Source organism: Pristiophorus japonicus, chromosome 8 (assembly GCF_044704955.1).
Source record: "Pristiophorus japonicus isolate sPriJap1 chromosome 8, sPriJap1.hap1, whole genome shotgun sequence".
Classification (NCBI taxonomy): Eukaryota; Metazoa; Chordata; class Chondrichthyes; family Pristiophoridae; genus Pristiophorus; species Pristiophorus japonicus.
In genome coordinates, this window is record NC_091984.1 from 159,496,877 (window position 1) to 159,513,055 (window position 16,179).

Below are 16,179 nucleotides of genomic sequence, written 5' to 3' on the forward strand. Positions count from 1 at the left end.
GTGCTCGTCTGATAACCCAATCCCCACAGGGCAGTGTGTGGTTCCCCTGATAACCCAATCCCCACAGGGCAGTGTGTGCGGGGCTCCCAGATAACCCAATCCCCACAGGGCAGTTTGTGGTTCCCCTGATAATCCAAACCCCACAGGGCAGTGTGTGGTTCCCCTGATAACCCAAACCCCACAGGGCAGTGTGTGCGGGGCTCTCCAGATAACCCAATCCCCACAGGGCAGTGTGTGGTTCCCCTGATAACCCAATCCCCACAGGGCAGTGTGTGGTTCCCCTGATAATCCAATCCCCACAGGGCAGTGTGTGGTTCCCCTGATAATCCAATCCCCACAGGGCAGTGTGTGCGGGGCTCCCCTGATAACCCAATCCCCACAGGGCAGTGTGTGGTTCCCCTGATAATCCAATCCCCACAGGGCAGTGTGTGCGGGGCTCCCCTGATAACCCAATCCCCACAGGGCAGTGTGTGTGGGGCTCCCCTGATAACCCAATCCCCACAGGGCAGTGTGTGCGGGGCTCCCCAGATAACCCAATCCCCACAGGGCAGTGTGTGGTTCCCCTGATAATCCAATCCCCACAGGGCAGTGTGTGCGCGAAGCTCCCCTGATAATCCAATCCCCACAGGGCAGTGTGTGCGGGGCTCCCCTGATAACCCAATCCCCACAGGGCAGTGTGTGTGGGGCTCCCCTGATAACCCAATCCCCACAGGGCAGTGTGTGCGGGGCTCCCCAGATAACCCAATCCCTACAGGGCAGTGTGTGGTTCCCCTGATAACCCAAACCCCACAGGGCAGTGTGTGCGGGGCTCCCCAGATAACCCAATCCCCACAGGGCAGTGTGTGCGGGGCTCCCCAGATAACCCAATCCCCACAGGGCAGTGTGTGGTTCCCCTGATAACCCAAACCCCACAGGGCAGTGTGTGCGGGGCTCCCCAGATAACCCAATCCCCACAGGGCAGTGTGTGGTTCCCCTGATAACCCAAACCCCACAGGGCAGTGTGTGCGGGGCTCACCAGATAACCCAATCCCCACAGGGCAGTGTGTGGTTCCCTTGATAATCCAATCCCCACAGGGCAGTGCGTGCGGGGCTCCCCTGATAACCCAATCCCCACAGGGCAGTGTGTGCGGGGCTCCCCTGATAACCCAAACCCCACAGGGCAGTGTGTGCGGGGCTCCCCTGATAATCCAATCCCCACAGGGCAGTGTGTGGTTCCCCTGATAATCCAATCCCCACAGGGCAGTGTGTGCGGGGCTCCCCTGATAACCCAATCCCCACAGGGCAGTGTGTGCGGGGCTCGTCTGATAACCCAATCCCCACAGGGCAGTGTGTGCGGAGCTCCCCAGATAACCCAATCCCCACAGGGCAGTGTGTGCGAGGCTCGTCTGATAACTCAATCCCCACAGGGCAGTGTGTGCGGGGCTCGTCTGATAACCCAATCCCCACAGGGCAGTGTGTGGTTCCCCTGATAACCCAATCCCCACAGGGCAGTGTGTGCGGTGCTCGTCTGATAACCCAATCCCCACAGGGCAGTGTGTGGTTCCCCTGATAACCCAATCCCCACAGGGCAGTGTGTGCGGGGCTCCCAGATAACCCAATCCCCACAGGGCAGTGTGTGGTTCCCCTGATAATCCAAACCCCACAGGGCAGTGTGTGGTTCCCCTGATAACCCAAACCCCACAGGGCAGTGTGTGCGGGGCTCTCCAGATAACCCAATCCCCACAGGGCAGTGTGTGGTTCCCCTGATAACCCAATCCCCACAGGGCAGTGTGTGGTTCCCCTGATAATCCAATCCCCACAGGGCAGTGTGTGGTTCCCCTGATAATCCAATCCCCACAGGGCAGTGTGTGCGGGGCTCCCCTGATAACCCAATCCCCACAGGGCAGTGTGTGGTTCCCCTGATAATCCAATCCCCACAGGGCAGTGTGTGCGGGGCTCCCCTGATAACCCAATCCCCACAGGGCAGTGTGTGGTTCCCCTGATAATCCAAACCCCACAGGGCAGTGTGTGGTTCCCCTGATAATCCAAACCCCACAGGGCAGTGTGTGGTTCCCCTGATAATCCAAACCCCACAGGGCAGTGTGCGGGGCTCCCCTGATAAACCAATCCCCACAGGGCAGTGTGTGCGGGGCTCCCCAGATAACCCAAACCCCACAGGGCAGTGTGTGCGGGGCTCCCCTGATAATCCAAACCCCACAGGGCAGTGTGTGCGAAGCTCCCCTGATAATCCAATCCCCACAGGGCAGTGTGTGCGGGGCTCCCCTGATAATCCAAACCCCACAGGGCAGTGTGTGCGGGGCTCCCCTGATAATCCAAACCCCACAGGGCAGTGTGTGCGAAGCTCCCCAGATAATCCAATCCCCACAGGGCAGTGTGTGCGGGGCTCCCCTGATAATCCAAACCCCACAGGGCAGTGTGTGCGGGGCTCCCCTGATAATCCAATCCCCACAGGGCAGTGTGTGCGGGGCTCCCCTGATAATCCAAACCCCACAGGGCAGTGTGTGCGGGGCTCCCCTGATAACTCAATCCCCACAGGGCAGTGTGTGTGGCGAAGCTCCCCAGATAACCCAATCCCCACAGGGCAGTGTGTGGTTCCCCTGATAATCCAATCCCCACAGGGCAGTGTGTGCGCGAAGCTCCCCTGATAATCCAATCCCCACAGGGCAGTGTGTGCGGGGCTCCCCTGATAACCCAATCCCCACAGGGCAGTGTATGTGGGGCTCCCCTGATAACCCAATCCCCACAGGGCAGTGTGTGCGGGGCTCCCCAGATAACCCAATCCCTACAGGGCAGTGTGTGGTTCCCCTGATAACCCAATCCCCACAGGGCAGTGTGTGCGGGGCTCCCCAGATAACCCAATCCCCACAGGGCAGTGTGTGGTTCCCCTGATAACCCAAACCCCACAGGGCAGTGTGTGCGGGGCTCCCCAGATAACCCAATCCCCACAGGGCAGTGTGTGGTTCCCTTGATAATCCAATCCCCACAGGGCAGTGTGTGCGGGGCTCCCCTGATAACCCAATCCCCACAGGGCAGTGTGTGCGGGGCTCCCCTGATAACCCAAACCCCACAGGGCAGTGTGTGCGGGGCTCCCCTGATAATCCAATCCCCACAGGGCAGTGTGTGGTTCCCCTGATAATCCAATCCCCACAGGGCAGTGTGTGCGGGGCTCCCCTGATAACCCAATCCCCACAGGGCAGTGTGTGCGGGGCTCGTCTGATAACCCAATCCCCACAGGGCAGTGTGTGCGGGGCTCGTCTGATAACTCAATCCCCACAGGGCAGTGTGTGCGGGGCTCGTCTGATAACCCAATCCCCACAGGGCAGTGTGTGGTTCCCCTGATAACCCAATCCCCACAGGGCAGTGTGTGCGGTGCTCGTCTGATAACCCAATCCCCACAGGGCAGTGTGTGGTTCCCCTGATAACCCAATCCCCACAGGGCAGTGTGTGCGGGGCTCCCAGATAACCCAATCCCCATAGGGCAGTGTGTGGTTCCCCTGATAATCCAAACCCCACAGGGCAGTGTGTGGTTCCCCTGATAACCCAAACCCCACAGGGCAGTGTGTGCGGGGCTCTCCAGATAACCCAATCCCCACAGGGCAGTGTGTGGTTCCCCTGATAACCCAATCCCCACAGGGCAGTGTGTGGTTCCCCTGATAATCCAATCCCCACAGGGCAGTGTGTGGTTCCCCTGATAATCCAATCCCCACAGGGCAGTGTGTGCGGGGCTCCCCTGATAACCCAATCCCCACAGGGCAGTGTGTGGTTCCCCTGATAATCCAATCCCCACAGGGCAGTGTGTGCGGGGCTCCCCTGATAACCCAATCCCCACAGGGCAGTGTGTGTGGGGCTCCCCTGATAACCCAGTCCCCACAGGGCAGTGTGTGCGGGGCTCCCCTGATAACCCAATCCCCACAGGGCAGTGTGTGCGGGGCTCCCCAGATAACCCAATCCCCACAGGGCAGTGTGTGCGGGGCTCCCCAGATAACCCAATCCCCACAGGGCAGTGTGTGGTTCCCCTGATAACCCAAACCCCACAGGGCAGTGTGTGCGGGGCTCCCCAGATAACCCAATCCCCACAGGGCAGTGTGTGGTTCCCCTGATAACCCAAACCCCACAGGGCAGTGTGTGCGGGGCTCACCAGATAACCCAATCCCCACAGGGCAGTGTGTGGTTCCCTTGATAATCCAATCCCCACAGGGCAGTGCGTGCGGGGCTCCCCTGATAACCCAATCCCCACAGGGCAGTGTGTGCGGGGCTCCCCTGATAACCCAAACCCCACAGGGCAGTGTGTGCGGGGCTCCCCTGATAATCCAATCCCCACAGGGCAGTGTGTGGTTCCCCTGATAATCCAATCCCCACAGGGCAGTGTGTGCGGGGCTCCCCTGATAACCCAATCCCCACAGGGCAGTGTGTGCGGGGCTCGTCTGATAACCCAATCCCCACAGGGCAGTGTGTGCGGAGCTCCCCAGATAACCCAATCCCCACAGGGCAGTGTGTGCGAGGCTCGTCTGATAACTCAATCCCCACAGGGCAGTGTGTGCGGGGCTCGTCTGATAACCCAATCCCCACAGGGCAGTGTGTGGTTCCCCTGATAACCCAATCCCCACAGGGCAGTGTGTGCGGTGCTCGTCTGATAACCCAATCCCCACAGGGCAGTGTGTGGTTCCCCTGATAACCCAATCCCCACAGGGCAGTGTGTGCGGGGCTCCCAGATAACCCAATCCCCACAGGGCAGTGTGTGGTTCCCCTGATAATCCAAACCCCACAGGGCAGTGTGTGGTTCCCCTGATAACCCAAACCCCACAGGGCAGTGTGTGCGGGGCTCTCCAGATAACCCAATCCCCACAGGGCAGTGTGTGGTTCCCCTGATAACCCAATCCCCACAGGGCAGTGTGTGGTTCCCCTGATAATCCAATCCCCACAGGGCAGTGTGTGGTTCCCCTGATAATCCAATCCCCACAGGGCAGTGTGTGCGGGGCTCCCCTGATAACCCAATCCCCACAGGGCAGTGTGTGGTTCCCCTGATAATCCAATCCCCACAGGGCAGTGTGTGCGGGGCTCCCCTGATAACCCAATCCCCACAGGGCAGTGTGTGGTTCCCCTGATAATCCAAACCCCACAGGGCAGTGTGTGGTTCCCCTGATAATCCAAACCCCACAGGGCAGTGTGTGGTTCCCCTGATAATCCAAACCCCACAGGGCAGTGTGCGGGGCTCCCCTGATAAACCAATCCCCACAGGGCAGTGTGTGCGGGGCTCCCCAGATAACCCAAACCCCACAGGGCAGTGTGTGCGGGGCTCCCCTGATAATCCAAACCCCACAGGGCAGTGTGTGCGAAGCTCCCCTGATAATCCAATCCCCACAGGGCAGTGTGTGCGGGGCTCCCCTGATAATCCAAACCCCACAGGGCAGTGTGTGCGGGGCTCCCCTGATAATCCAAACCCCACAGGGCAGTGTGTGCGAAGCTCCCCAGATAATCCAATCCCCACAGGGCAGTGTGTGCGGGGCTCCCCTGATAATCCAAACCCCACAGGGCAGTGTGTGCGGGGCTCCCCTGATAATCCAATCCCCACAGGGCAGTGTGTGCGGGGCTCCCCTGATAATCCAAACCCCACAGGGCAGTGTGTGCGGGGCTCCCCTGATAACTCAATCCCCACAGGGCAGTGTGTGTGGCGAAGCTCCCCAGATAACCCAATCCCCACAGGGCAGTGTGTGGTTCCCCTGATAATCCAATCCCCACAGGGCAGTGTGTGCGCGAAGCTCCCCTGATAATCCAATCCCCACAGGGCAGTGTGTGCGGGGCTCCCCTGATAACCCAATCCCCACAGGGCAGTGTATGTGGGGCTCCCCTGATAACCCAATCCCCACAGGGCAGTGTGTGCGGGGCTCCCCAGATAACCCAATCCCTACAGGGCAGTGTGTGGTTCCCCTGATAACCCAATCCCCACAGGGCAGTGTGTGCGGGGCTCCCCAGATAACCCAATCCCCACAGGGCAGTGTGTGGTTCCCCTGATAACCCAAACCCCACAGGGCAGTGTGTGCGGGGCTCCCCAGATAACCCAATCCCCACAGGGCAGTGTGTGGTTCCCTTGATAATCCAATCCCCACAGGGCAGTGTGTGCGGGGCTCCCCTGATAACCCAATCCCCACAGGGCAGTGTGTGCGGGGCTCCCCTGATAACCCAAACCCCACAGGGCAGTGTGTGCGGGGCTCCCCTGATAATCCAATCCCCACAGGGCAGTGTGTGGTTCCCCTGATAATCCAATCCCCACAGGGCAGTGTGTGCGGGGCTCCCCTGATAACCCAATCCCCACAGGGCAGTGTGTGCGGGGCTCGTCTGATAACCCAATCCCCACAGGGCAGTGTGTGCGGGGCTCGTCTGATAACTCAATCCCCACAGGGCAGTGTGTGCGGGGCTCGTCTGATAACCCAATCCCCACAGGGCAGCGTGTGGTTCCCCTGATAACCCAATCCCCACAGGGCAGTGTGTGCGGTGCTCGTCTGATAACCCAATCCCCACAGGGCAGTGTGTGGTTCCCCTGATAACCCAATCCCCACAGGGCAGTGTGTGCGGGGCTCCCAGATAACCCAATCCCCATAGGGCAGTGTGTGGTTCCCCTGATAATCCAAACCCCACAGGGCAGTGTGTGGTTCCCCTGATAACCCAAACCCCACAGGGCAGTGTGTGCGGGGCTCTCCAGATAACCCAATCCCCACAGGGCAGTGTGTGGTTCCCCTGATAACCCAATCCCCACAGGGCAGTGTGTGGTTCCCCTGATAATCCAATCCCCACAGGGCAGTGTGTGGTTCCCCTGATAATCCAATCCCCACAGGGCAGTGTGTGCGGGGCTCCCCTGATAACCCAATCCCCACAGGGCAGTGTGTGGTTCCCCTGATAATCCAATCCCCACAGGGCAGTGTGTGCGGGGCTCCCCTGATAACCCAATCCCCACAGGGCAGTGTGTGTGGGGCTCCCCTGATAACCCAGTCCCCACAGGGCAGTGTGTGCGGGGCTCCCCAGATAACCCAATCCCCACAGGGCAGTGTGTGGTTCCCCTGATAATCCAATCCCCACAGGGCAGTGTGTGCGCGAAGCTCCCCTGATAATCCAATCCCCACAGGGCAGTGTGTGCGGGGCTCCCCTGATAACCCAATCCCCACAGGGCAGTGTGTGTGGGGCTCCCCTGATAACCCAATCCCCACAGGGCAGTGTGTGCGGGGCTCCCCAGATAACCCAATCCCTACAGGGCAGTGTGTGGTTCCCCTGATAACCCAAACCCCACAGGGCAGTGTGTGCGGGGCTCCCCAGATAACCCAATCCCCACAGGGCAGTGTGTGCGGGGCTCCCCAGATAACCCAATCCCCACAGGGCAGTGTGTGGTTCCCCTGATAACCCAAACCCCACAGGGCAGTGTGTGCGGGGCTCCCCAGATAACCCAATCCCCACAGGGCAGTGTGTGGTTCCCCTGATAACCCAAACCCCACAGGGCAGTGTGTGCGGGGCTCCCCAGATAACCCAATCCCCACAGGGCAGTGTGTGGTTCCCTTGATAATCCAATCCCCACAGGGCAGTGCGTGCGGGGCTCCCCTGATAACCCAATCCCCACAGGGCAGTGTGTGCGGGGCTCCCCTGATAACCCAAACCCCACAGGGCAGTGTGTGCGGGGCTCCCCTGATAATCCAATCCCCACAGGGCAGTGTGTGGTTCCCCTGATAATCCAATCCCCACAGGGCAGTGTGTGCGGGGCTCCCCTGATAACCCAATCCCCACAGGGCAGTGTGTGCGGGGCTCGTCTGATAACCCAATCCCCACAGGGCAGTGTGTGCGGGGCTCGTCTGATAACTCAATCCCCACAGGGCAGTGTGTGCGGGGCTCGTCTGATAACCCAATCCCCACAGGGCAGTGTGTGGTTCCCCTGATAACCCAATCCCCACAGGGCAGTGTGTGCGGTGCTCGTCTGATAACCCAATCCCCACAGGGCAGTGTGTGGTTCCCCTGATAATCCAAACCCCACAGGGCAGTGTGTGGTTCCCCTGATAACCCAAACCCCACAGGGCAGTGTGTGCGGGGCTCTCCAGATAACCCAATCCCCACAGGGCAGTGTGTGGTTCCCCTGATAACCCAATCCCCACAGGGCAGTGTGTGGTTCCCCTGATAATCCAATCCCCACAGGGCAGTGTGTGCGGGGCTCCCCTGATAACCCAATCCCCACAGGGCAGTGTGTGGTTCCCCTGATAATCCAATCCCCACAGGGCAGTGTGTGCGGGGCTCCCCTGATAACCCAATCCCCACAGGGCAGTGTGTGTGGGGCTCCCCTGATAACCCAGTCCCCACAGGGCAGTGTGTGCGGGGCTCCCCAGATAACCCAATCCCCACAGGGCAGTGTGTGGTTCCCCTGATAATCCAATCCCCACAGGGCAGTGTGTGCGCGAAGCTCCCCTGATAATCCAATCCCCACAGGGCAGTGTGTGCGGGGCTCCCCTGATAACCCAATCCCCACAGGGCAGTGTGTGTGGGGCTCCCCTGATAACCCAATCCCCACAGGGCAGTGTGTGCGGGGCTCCCCAGATAACCCAATCCCTACAGGGCAGTGTGTGGTTCCCCTGATAACCCAAACCCCACAGGGCAGTGTGTGCGGGGCTCCCCAGATAACCCAATCCCCACAGGGCAGTGTGTGCGGGGCTCCCCAGATAACCCAATCCCCACAGGGCAGTGTGTGGTTCCCCTGATAACCCAAACCCCACAGGGCAGTGTGTGCGGGGCTCCCCAGATAACCCAATCCCCACAGGGCAGTGTGTGGTTCCCCTGATAACCCAAACCCCACAGGGCAGTGTGTGCGGGGCTCCCCAGATAACCCAATCCCCACAGGGCAGTGTGTGGTTCCCTTGATAATCCAATCCCCACAGGGCAGTGCGTGCGGGGCTCCCCTGATAACCCAATCCCCACAGGGCAGTGTGTGCGGGGCTCCCCTGATAACCCAAACCCCACAGGGCAGTGTGTGCGGGGCTACCCTGATAATCCAATCCCCACAGGGCAGTGTGTGGTTCCCCTGATAATCCAATCCCCACAGGGCAGTGTGTGCGGGGCTCCCCTGATAACCCAATCCCCACAGGGCAGTGTGTGCGGGGCTCCCCTGATAATCCAAACCCCACAGGGCAGTGTGTGCGGGGCTCCCCTGATAATCCAAACCCCACAGGGCAGTGTGTGCGGGGCTCCCCTGATAATCCAAACCCCACAGGGCAGTGTGTGCGAAGCTCCCCTGATAATCCAATCCCCACAGGGCAGTGTGTGCGGGGCTCCCCTGATAATCCAAACCCCACAGGGCAGTGTGTGCGAAGCTCCCCTGATAATCCAATCCCCACAGGGCAGTGTGTGCGGGGCTCCCCTGATAACCCAAACCCCACAGGGCAGTGTGTGCGAAGCTCCCCAGATAATCCAATCCCCACAGGGCAGTGTGTGCGGGGCTCCCCTGATAATCCAAACCCCACAGGGCAGTGTGTGCGGGGCTCCCCTGATAATCCAATCCCCACAGGGCAGTGTGTGCGGGGCTCCCCTGATAATCCAAACCCCACAGGGCAGTGTGTGCGGGGCTCCCCTGATAATCCAATCCCCACAGGGCAGTGTGTGCGAAGCTCCCCTGATAACCCAAACCCCATAGGGCAGTGTGTGCGGGGCTCCCCTGATAACCCAAACACCACAGGGCAGTGTGTGCGGGGCTCCCCAGATAACCCAATCCCCACAGGGCAGTGTGTGCGGGGCTCCCCTGATAACCCAATCCCCACAGGGCAGTGTGTGCGGGGCTCCCCTGATAACCCAATCCCCACAGGGCAGTGTGTGCGGGGCTCCCCTGATAACCCAATCCCCACAGGGCAGTGTGTGCGGGGCTCGTCTGATAACCCAATCCCCACAGGGCAGTGTGTGCGGGGCTCGTCTGATAACCCAATCCCCACAGGGCAGTGTGTGCGGGGCTCGTCTGATAACCCAAACCCCACAGGGCAGTGTGTGCGGGGCTCGTCTGATAACCCAAACCCCACAGGGCAGTGTGTGCGGGGCTCCCCAGATAACCCAAACCCCACAGGGCAGTGTGTGCGGGGCTCCCCAGATAACCCAATCCCCACAGGGCAGTGTGTGCGGGGCTCCCCAGATAACCCAAACCCCACAGGGCAGTGTGTGCGGGGCTCCCCTGATAACCCAAACCCCACAGGGCAGTGTGTGCGGGGCTCCCCAGATAACCCAATCCCCACAGGGCAGTGTGTGCGGGGCTCCCCTGATAACCCAATCCCCACAGGGCAGTGTGTGCGGGGCTCCCCAGATAACCCAATCCCCACAGGGCAGTGTGTGCGAAGCTCCCCTGATAACCCAAACCCCACAGGGCAGTGTGTGCGGGGTTCCCCAGATAATCCAATCCCCACAGGGCAGTGTGTGCGGGGCTCCCCTGATAACCCAAACCCCACAGGGCAGTTTGTGCGGGGCTCCCCTGATAACCCAAACCCCACAGGGCAGTGTGTGCGGGGCTCCCCTGATAACCCAAACCCCACAGGGCAGTGTGTGCGGGGCTCCCCTGATCCACAGCCATAGCTTTGATGCAAACAGCGGTTCCAGCTGCTTCTCTGGCGGTTTGCGCCGGTGCAATTGTACCCGAGTGTGAGCTGCTGCCTTTTGCAGAGGGCGGGCGTCAACAGTGTTTCTGTTCAAAGCTTGCAGAAATGCTGAGGGACCTGTTCCTAACCAGGGGTACGGATGTGCACTTGAAGTGCCCTAACCTACAGGGCTACGGACCAAGAGCTGGAATATGGGATTATCCTGGATAGCCGGTCCGGACACGATGGGCCGCAATGGCCTCCTTCTGTGCTGTAAATTTCTGTTGACTCTATATGGAGCAACTCCAGCTGACCAGTTAGATGTCTTTAACATTGATATTTGGAACCCTGGTGAGTGCTGAAGACTAAAACTCAGCACTTCGGGCTCAGTAAGAAAAATCTTCATTGGCTCAAATATATTTATTCTCATTTGCTTTTTTTCAGAATCCAGACTATAGTTGTGCACCCAGAGAAATATTGCTTCGGTTTATTTCCAGATCTCGTCATCTCGGTCTACAATGCTGTGAAGGACACCAAGTGGGTCAAACACTTTCCAACAGATTAAGCGCTCCTCCTGCCTCCAAAGGATTATCTCTTTGGTGGTTACACAGAGGATTGTTGAGTTATCAGCCAGAACCACATGTTACAATATTCAGAGATAACTTGCATTTATATAGTGCCGTTCAGCTCCTCGGGTCACCCTATAGCGCTTCACAGCCAACTAAGTACTTTTGAAATGTATTCAGTTTGTTTTGCAGACAAACATGACAGCCAATTTGCACACAGCAAGGTCCCAAAAACAGAGACCGGGCCTCGGTTTAACTGTCACATCCAAAACCTGACACCCCAACAGTGCAGCACTCCTTCAGTGTCAGCCTAGATTATGGAGTGGAGTATGAACCCACAACCTTCTTACTCAGAGGCAAGTGTGCTACTCACTGAGCCACAGCTGATACTAGAGAATTACATAAAATCACAGAATTACATAGAATATACCGCACGGAAACCGGCCCCCATCGACCCAACCAGTCTGTGCTGGTGTTTATAATCCACTCGAGTCTCCCCCCATTCCATCTACTCCATCTCAGCCTGTCAGCGTATCTTTCTAATCCTTTTTCCCCCATGCATTTGAGTGATTCCTGTGGTCACGAGTTCCACATTCTCACTGCTCTCTGAGTGAAGAAATATCTTCTTATTTCCCTATTGGACTCATCAGTAACTATCCTGTATTGATGGCCCCTAGGTTTGGGTTCTCCCACAAGTGGAAACATTCTCTCCACATCTGTCCGACCCATTCATCATTTTGAAGACCTCCATCAGGTCACCTCTGAGTCTTATCTTTTCTCAGGAAAAAAGCCCCAACCTGTCCAATCTGTCCAGCAATCTCTGAGCCGTCAGGTCAGGAGTTTGAAACTAGCTGTAACTTCAGAACGTCGAACGCACGGCCTTTAGTTGCAGCACGGTAACTCTTGTACAGCAACGTGAAACGTACAGCCCCCATCCCCCATCCATACAGCCCCCTCCCCCATCACCCACCCTGAGACGTACAGCCCCCTCCCCCATCACCCACCCTGAGACGTACAGCCCCCCCACCATCACCCAGCCTGAGACGTACAGCCCCCCCATCACCCACCTTGAGACGTACAGCCCCCCCATCACCCACCTTGAGACGTACAGCCCCCCCATCACCCACCCTGAAACGTACAGCCCCCCCATCACCCACCTTGAGACGTACAGCCCCCCCATCACCCACCTTGAGACGTACAGCCCCCCCATCACCCACCTTGAGACGTACAGCCCCCCCATCACCCACCCTGAAACGTACAGCCCCCCCATCACCCACCTTGAGACGTACAGCACCCCTCTCCCATCACCCACCCTGAGACATACAGCACCCCCCATCACCCACCTTGAGACGTACAGCCCCCCCCATCACCCACCCTGAAACGTACAGCCCCCTCCCCCATCCTGAGACGTACAGCCCCCTCCCTCATCACCCACCATACAGCCTCCTCCCCCATCACCCACCCGAGACGTACAGCCTCCCCTCCCCCATCACCCACCCTGAAACGTACAGCCCCCCCTCCCCCATCACCCACCCTGAGACATACAGCCTCCCCATCACCCACCCTGAAACGTACAGCCCCCTCCCCCATCCTGAGACGTACAGCCCCCTCCCTCATCACCCATCATACAGCCTCCTCCCCCATCACCCACCTGAGACATACAGCCTCCCCTCCCTCATCACCCACCCTGAAACATACAGCCCCCCCCATCACCCACCCTGAGACGTACAGCCCCACTCCCCTATCACCCACCCTGAGACATACAGCCTCCCCCATCACCCACCCTGAAACGTACAGCCCCCCCCCCATCACCCACCCTGAGACGTACAGCCCCCCCCTCCCCCATCACCCACCCTGAGACATACAGCCTCCCTCCCCCATCACTCAACCTGAGACATACAGCCCCCCTCCCCCATCACCCACCCTGAGACATACAGCCCCCCTCCCCCATCACCCACCCTGAGACATACAGCCTCCCCTCCCCCATCACCCACCCTGAGACGTACAGCCCCCCTCCTCCACCCGTACAGCCCCCCATCACCCACCCTACAGCCCCCATCACCCACCCTACTGGGAATTGAGACTGAGAGATTTTGGATGGAGTGAAGCCTGCGCCTCCCCGCCCCCACCACCAACAGCTTTTTGGGGAACAGAGTGCCAGAGTCCCACTGCCCTTTGTGTGGTGTAGTGTGTAGTGTGTCTCTGTGGGTGTTGGGGGAGGGGGGGATGTACGTCTCAGGGTGGGTGATGGGAGAAGGGGGCTTGCTGACATCACCCGAGAGTAAGAGTAAGTGTGACGGAGATGAGGGGGTGGCAGGAGACTGATTTGCAGCAAATGTAAAGTTGTTGAGTTAAAACTATTGCTCAGGAGGAAGTGTTCCTGTGCCACTGCTGAGAGTTACTGTGGGAGAGGCATTCACACAGCAGCTTCTGGGTCTGGGCTCCTGGTGTGTGAGTCAATGAGCAAGACAGGCTAGTGGTGGCTGCTTCCGCAGAGTAAAGGTTCCCTCACTATGGGCTGTAGATAGGAACTAACTAACATACCGTGTTTTGCCGTTCCGTGTTCATTGTATTCCGGTGGTGGGTATTAATTGGGGACGTGCTTGTGTTCATATATATGGGAGCAGGCTTGTGAAGGAAGAACTTACCTTGGGGTGCACAGGATGTAATGTGTGTCTCTGTGAATAAAGACTTCAGTATTCCTACTGGCTCGACTGGAAAGTACCCCCCCCCACACCATGCCCGTCCCCTCACCCATCGCCACACCGTCCCCACACCTATGCCCGTCCCACATCCGTTCCCCCCCCCCCCCCCAACCTCACACAGTCAGGGGGAGTTGCCCCCCCCTCGCACAGTCAGGGGGAGTCGCCCCACCTCCCCCACACGGTCAGAGGGAGTTCCCCTCCCCCTCCCAGCCTCACACTGTCAGGGAGAGTTCCACTCCCGCTCACAGCCTCGCACAGTCAGGGGGAGTCGCCCCCCCCCCCCCACCTCGCACTGTCAGGGGGAGTTCCCTCCCCTCGCACAGTCAGGGGGAGTCACCTCCCCCCACCTCGCACCGTCAGGGGGAGTTCCCTCCCCTCGCACAGTCAGGGGGAGTCATCGTCCCCCCCACACAGTCGGGGGAGTCGCCACCCTCTTGCATAGTCAGGGGGAGCCGCCCATCCCTCGAGAGGGTAGGACAGCTCCACCTGTGCCCCCCCAGGGGGTGGGAAAGAAGCCCTATCCATTGCGGGGGGAGGGGGAACCATGGATCCACAGCGTCACTCGTCGCCGAGCCGGGCATCCAGGAGGCTTGGGGGGGGGGGGGGTGTGGGTGAGGCCGATTGGGGGGGTGGGGGGGGTGCCAGGCCGATGGGGGGGGGGGGGCGCGAGGCCGATGTGGGGCGCGGGCGAGGTTGATGAGGCTGAGCTTATGCAGCCGCACCCTGACATCCCCCGGGTGTTGCTCGAACTGATCGATGATTTTAATCGAACTCCCATGCCCACCAGGGTGCTGGTGGGGAGAGGGAAATCCCCCCCCCCCCACCCCATCTCCGTCTCTCATGTTTGCCCCGGGTGTGTTGGGCAAACTCAGGATGGCCTGAGGTGGAGGGGCCCCTAACTGCTGCCGCCCTCCTACCCAAGACCCCCAGAGCCCAGGGAGGACCTCTCTGCTGTCGATCCTGGGGGTGGGATTGTGATAGAGGTGCGGCCGAGCTTCGCTGCACTCTGTGCGGTGTGCGGGTCGTACGCTGGCGATGACCCCCTGGGGGAGGACGGCCACTCGGTGGAGGGCACTGGGACAATTTGAAGTCGGTCGCCAGTGAGGCAGTGGATGCTGATTTTGTGCCGTGTGCAGGGTGATCGGGCTGTGCTGTGCCCAACGCCCTTTGTTGGTGTAGTACAATCGGCGTCTGATCTCTGGTTTACTGGAACCTCTGTATAATGAGGGTCACACACGGCCCTCCCAAACCGCACCTTGGCTCGTCCATCCTCCATGCCTGCTGCTCCCCCCCTCACCCTCCTCCTCCGCACCCTCCCCCTCCTCCTCCTCCTCTGCACCTTACTCCTCCGCACCCTCCATACTCTCCTCCTCACAATCAATGCAGCCCTGTACCTTTGGGAAGCCAGCAATCCTGGAGAAGCCCACAGCCCTGTCAGAGATTGCTTGGGCGGCCATGGGGAACTTTATGAAGTCATTCCTATGGCGTACAGTGCAGCCGTGACCTGGCGAATGGAGACATGTGTTGCATGTTGAGAGATGGCGCACACATCCCCAGTTGTAGCTTGAAATGATCCTGAGGCATTGAATGAAAGTGCAACTGTAACCTTCACTTCAACTGACAAAGCAGCCCTCCTGATGCTTCTAGGTTGCAGGTCTGCTTTGACCAACTTACAGATCTCACTTACAACTTCTTTGCGGAAACGCAGCCTTCTGACACAGTCTGCATCACTCAGGTGTACCCGGGGTGGGTAAGGCCTCCTGCCCAGCACCCTATGGGCTCTGATCTTCCTGATGCGATGAAGTCGAATCAATTGTCTCCTACGCAGCACCATGATGCAGAAGGCTCGCACAAGGTATGGCATTGTCAGTATTGCCCCTATACTTAAATTTAACCTTTGAAAGAAGCTAAAACGGCAGGAAAGCAGGCAGCACAGGTTCGCAGTTGTATCTCTTTAGGTCTGTATGGATGGACCACACCCAAAGGTCTTGTGACTTCTCCTCTCTCCCCCCCTCCCCTTGAGTCTTGTGACCTCTCTCCCTCCCCCTCCACGGGCTCCAAACCTTCTGATCAGCACCTCTCTCTACCTCTCCTCTCCTCTACCTGCCCCCAGCTTTTACTAATTGTAGTCTTGTGTCTCTCCCTCCCTGTCCCCGGGCTCCAAGCCTTCCGATCGGCACCTCTCTCTCTCTCTCCTCACCCTCCCCCACCCACGGCTTGTTTTGTAGCCGAACCCTGAGCCACTGTGTCCGATTCTGCCGGACAAACCTACGACCCTCCAGCCCTGCTTCAAGACGTTCGCTGATGGCATGTGAGTGAGTAAAAAAA

At 59.2% G+C, this 16,179-nt stretch overlaps 1 protein-coding gene across 8 annotated transcripts in view; it reads left to right on the plus strand.

Annotated features, from left to right (window-relative positions):
- The window catches only part of LOC139268782 (2-5A-dependent ribonuclease-like), a 103,009-nt gene that overhangs the window by 34,594 nt on the left and 52,236 nt on the right, over window positions 1-16,179 (plus strand). For 5 of the 8 annotated variants that reach the window (XR_011594107.1, XM_070887469.1, XM_070887473.1 and 2 more), the window contains exon 8: window positions 11,025-11,117. The exons of 2 other annotated variants lie outside the window; for them this stretch is intronic. Coding sequence is in view for 5 of the 6 variants with exons in the window: in XM_070887469.1 (XP_070743570.1) it covers window positions 11,025-11,117 (93 nt within the window). In the remaining variant the exon portion in view is untranslated. Of the gene's footprint in view, window positions 1-11,024; window positions 13,849-16,179 lie in introns of those variants that run through there. One more of the 8 variants, XM_070887474.1, reaches the window with a different exon arrangement.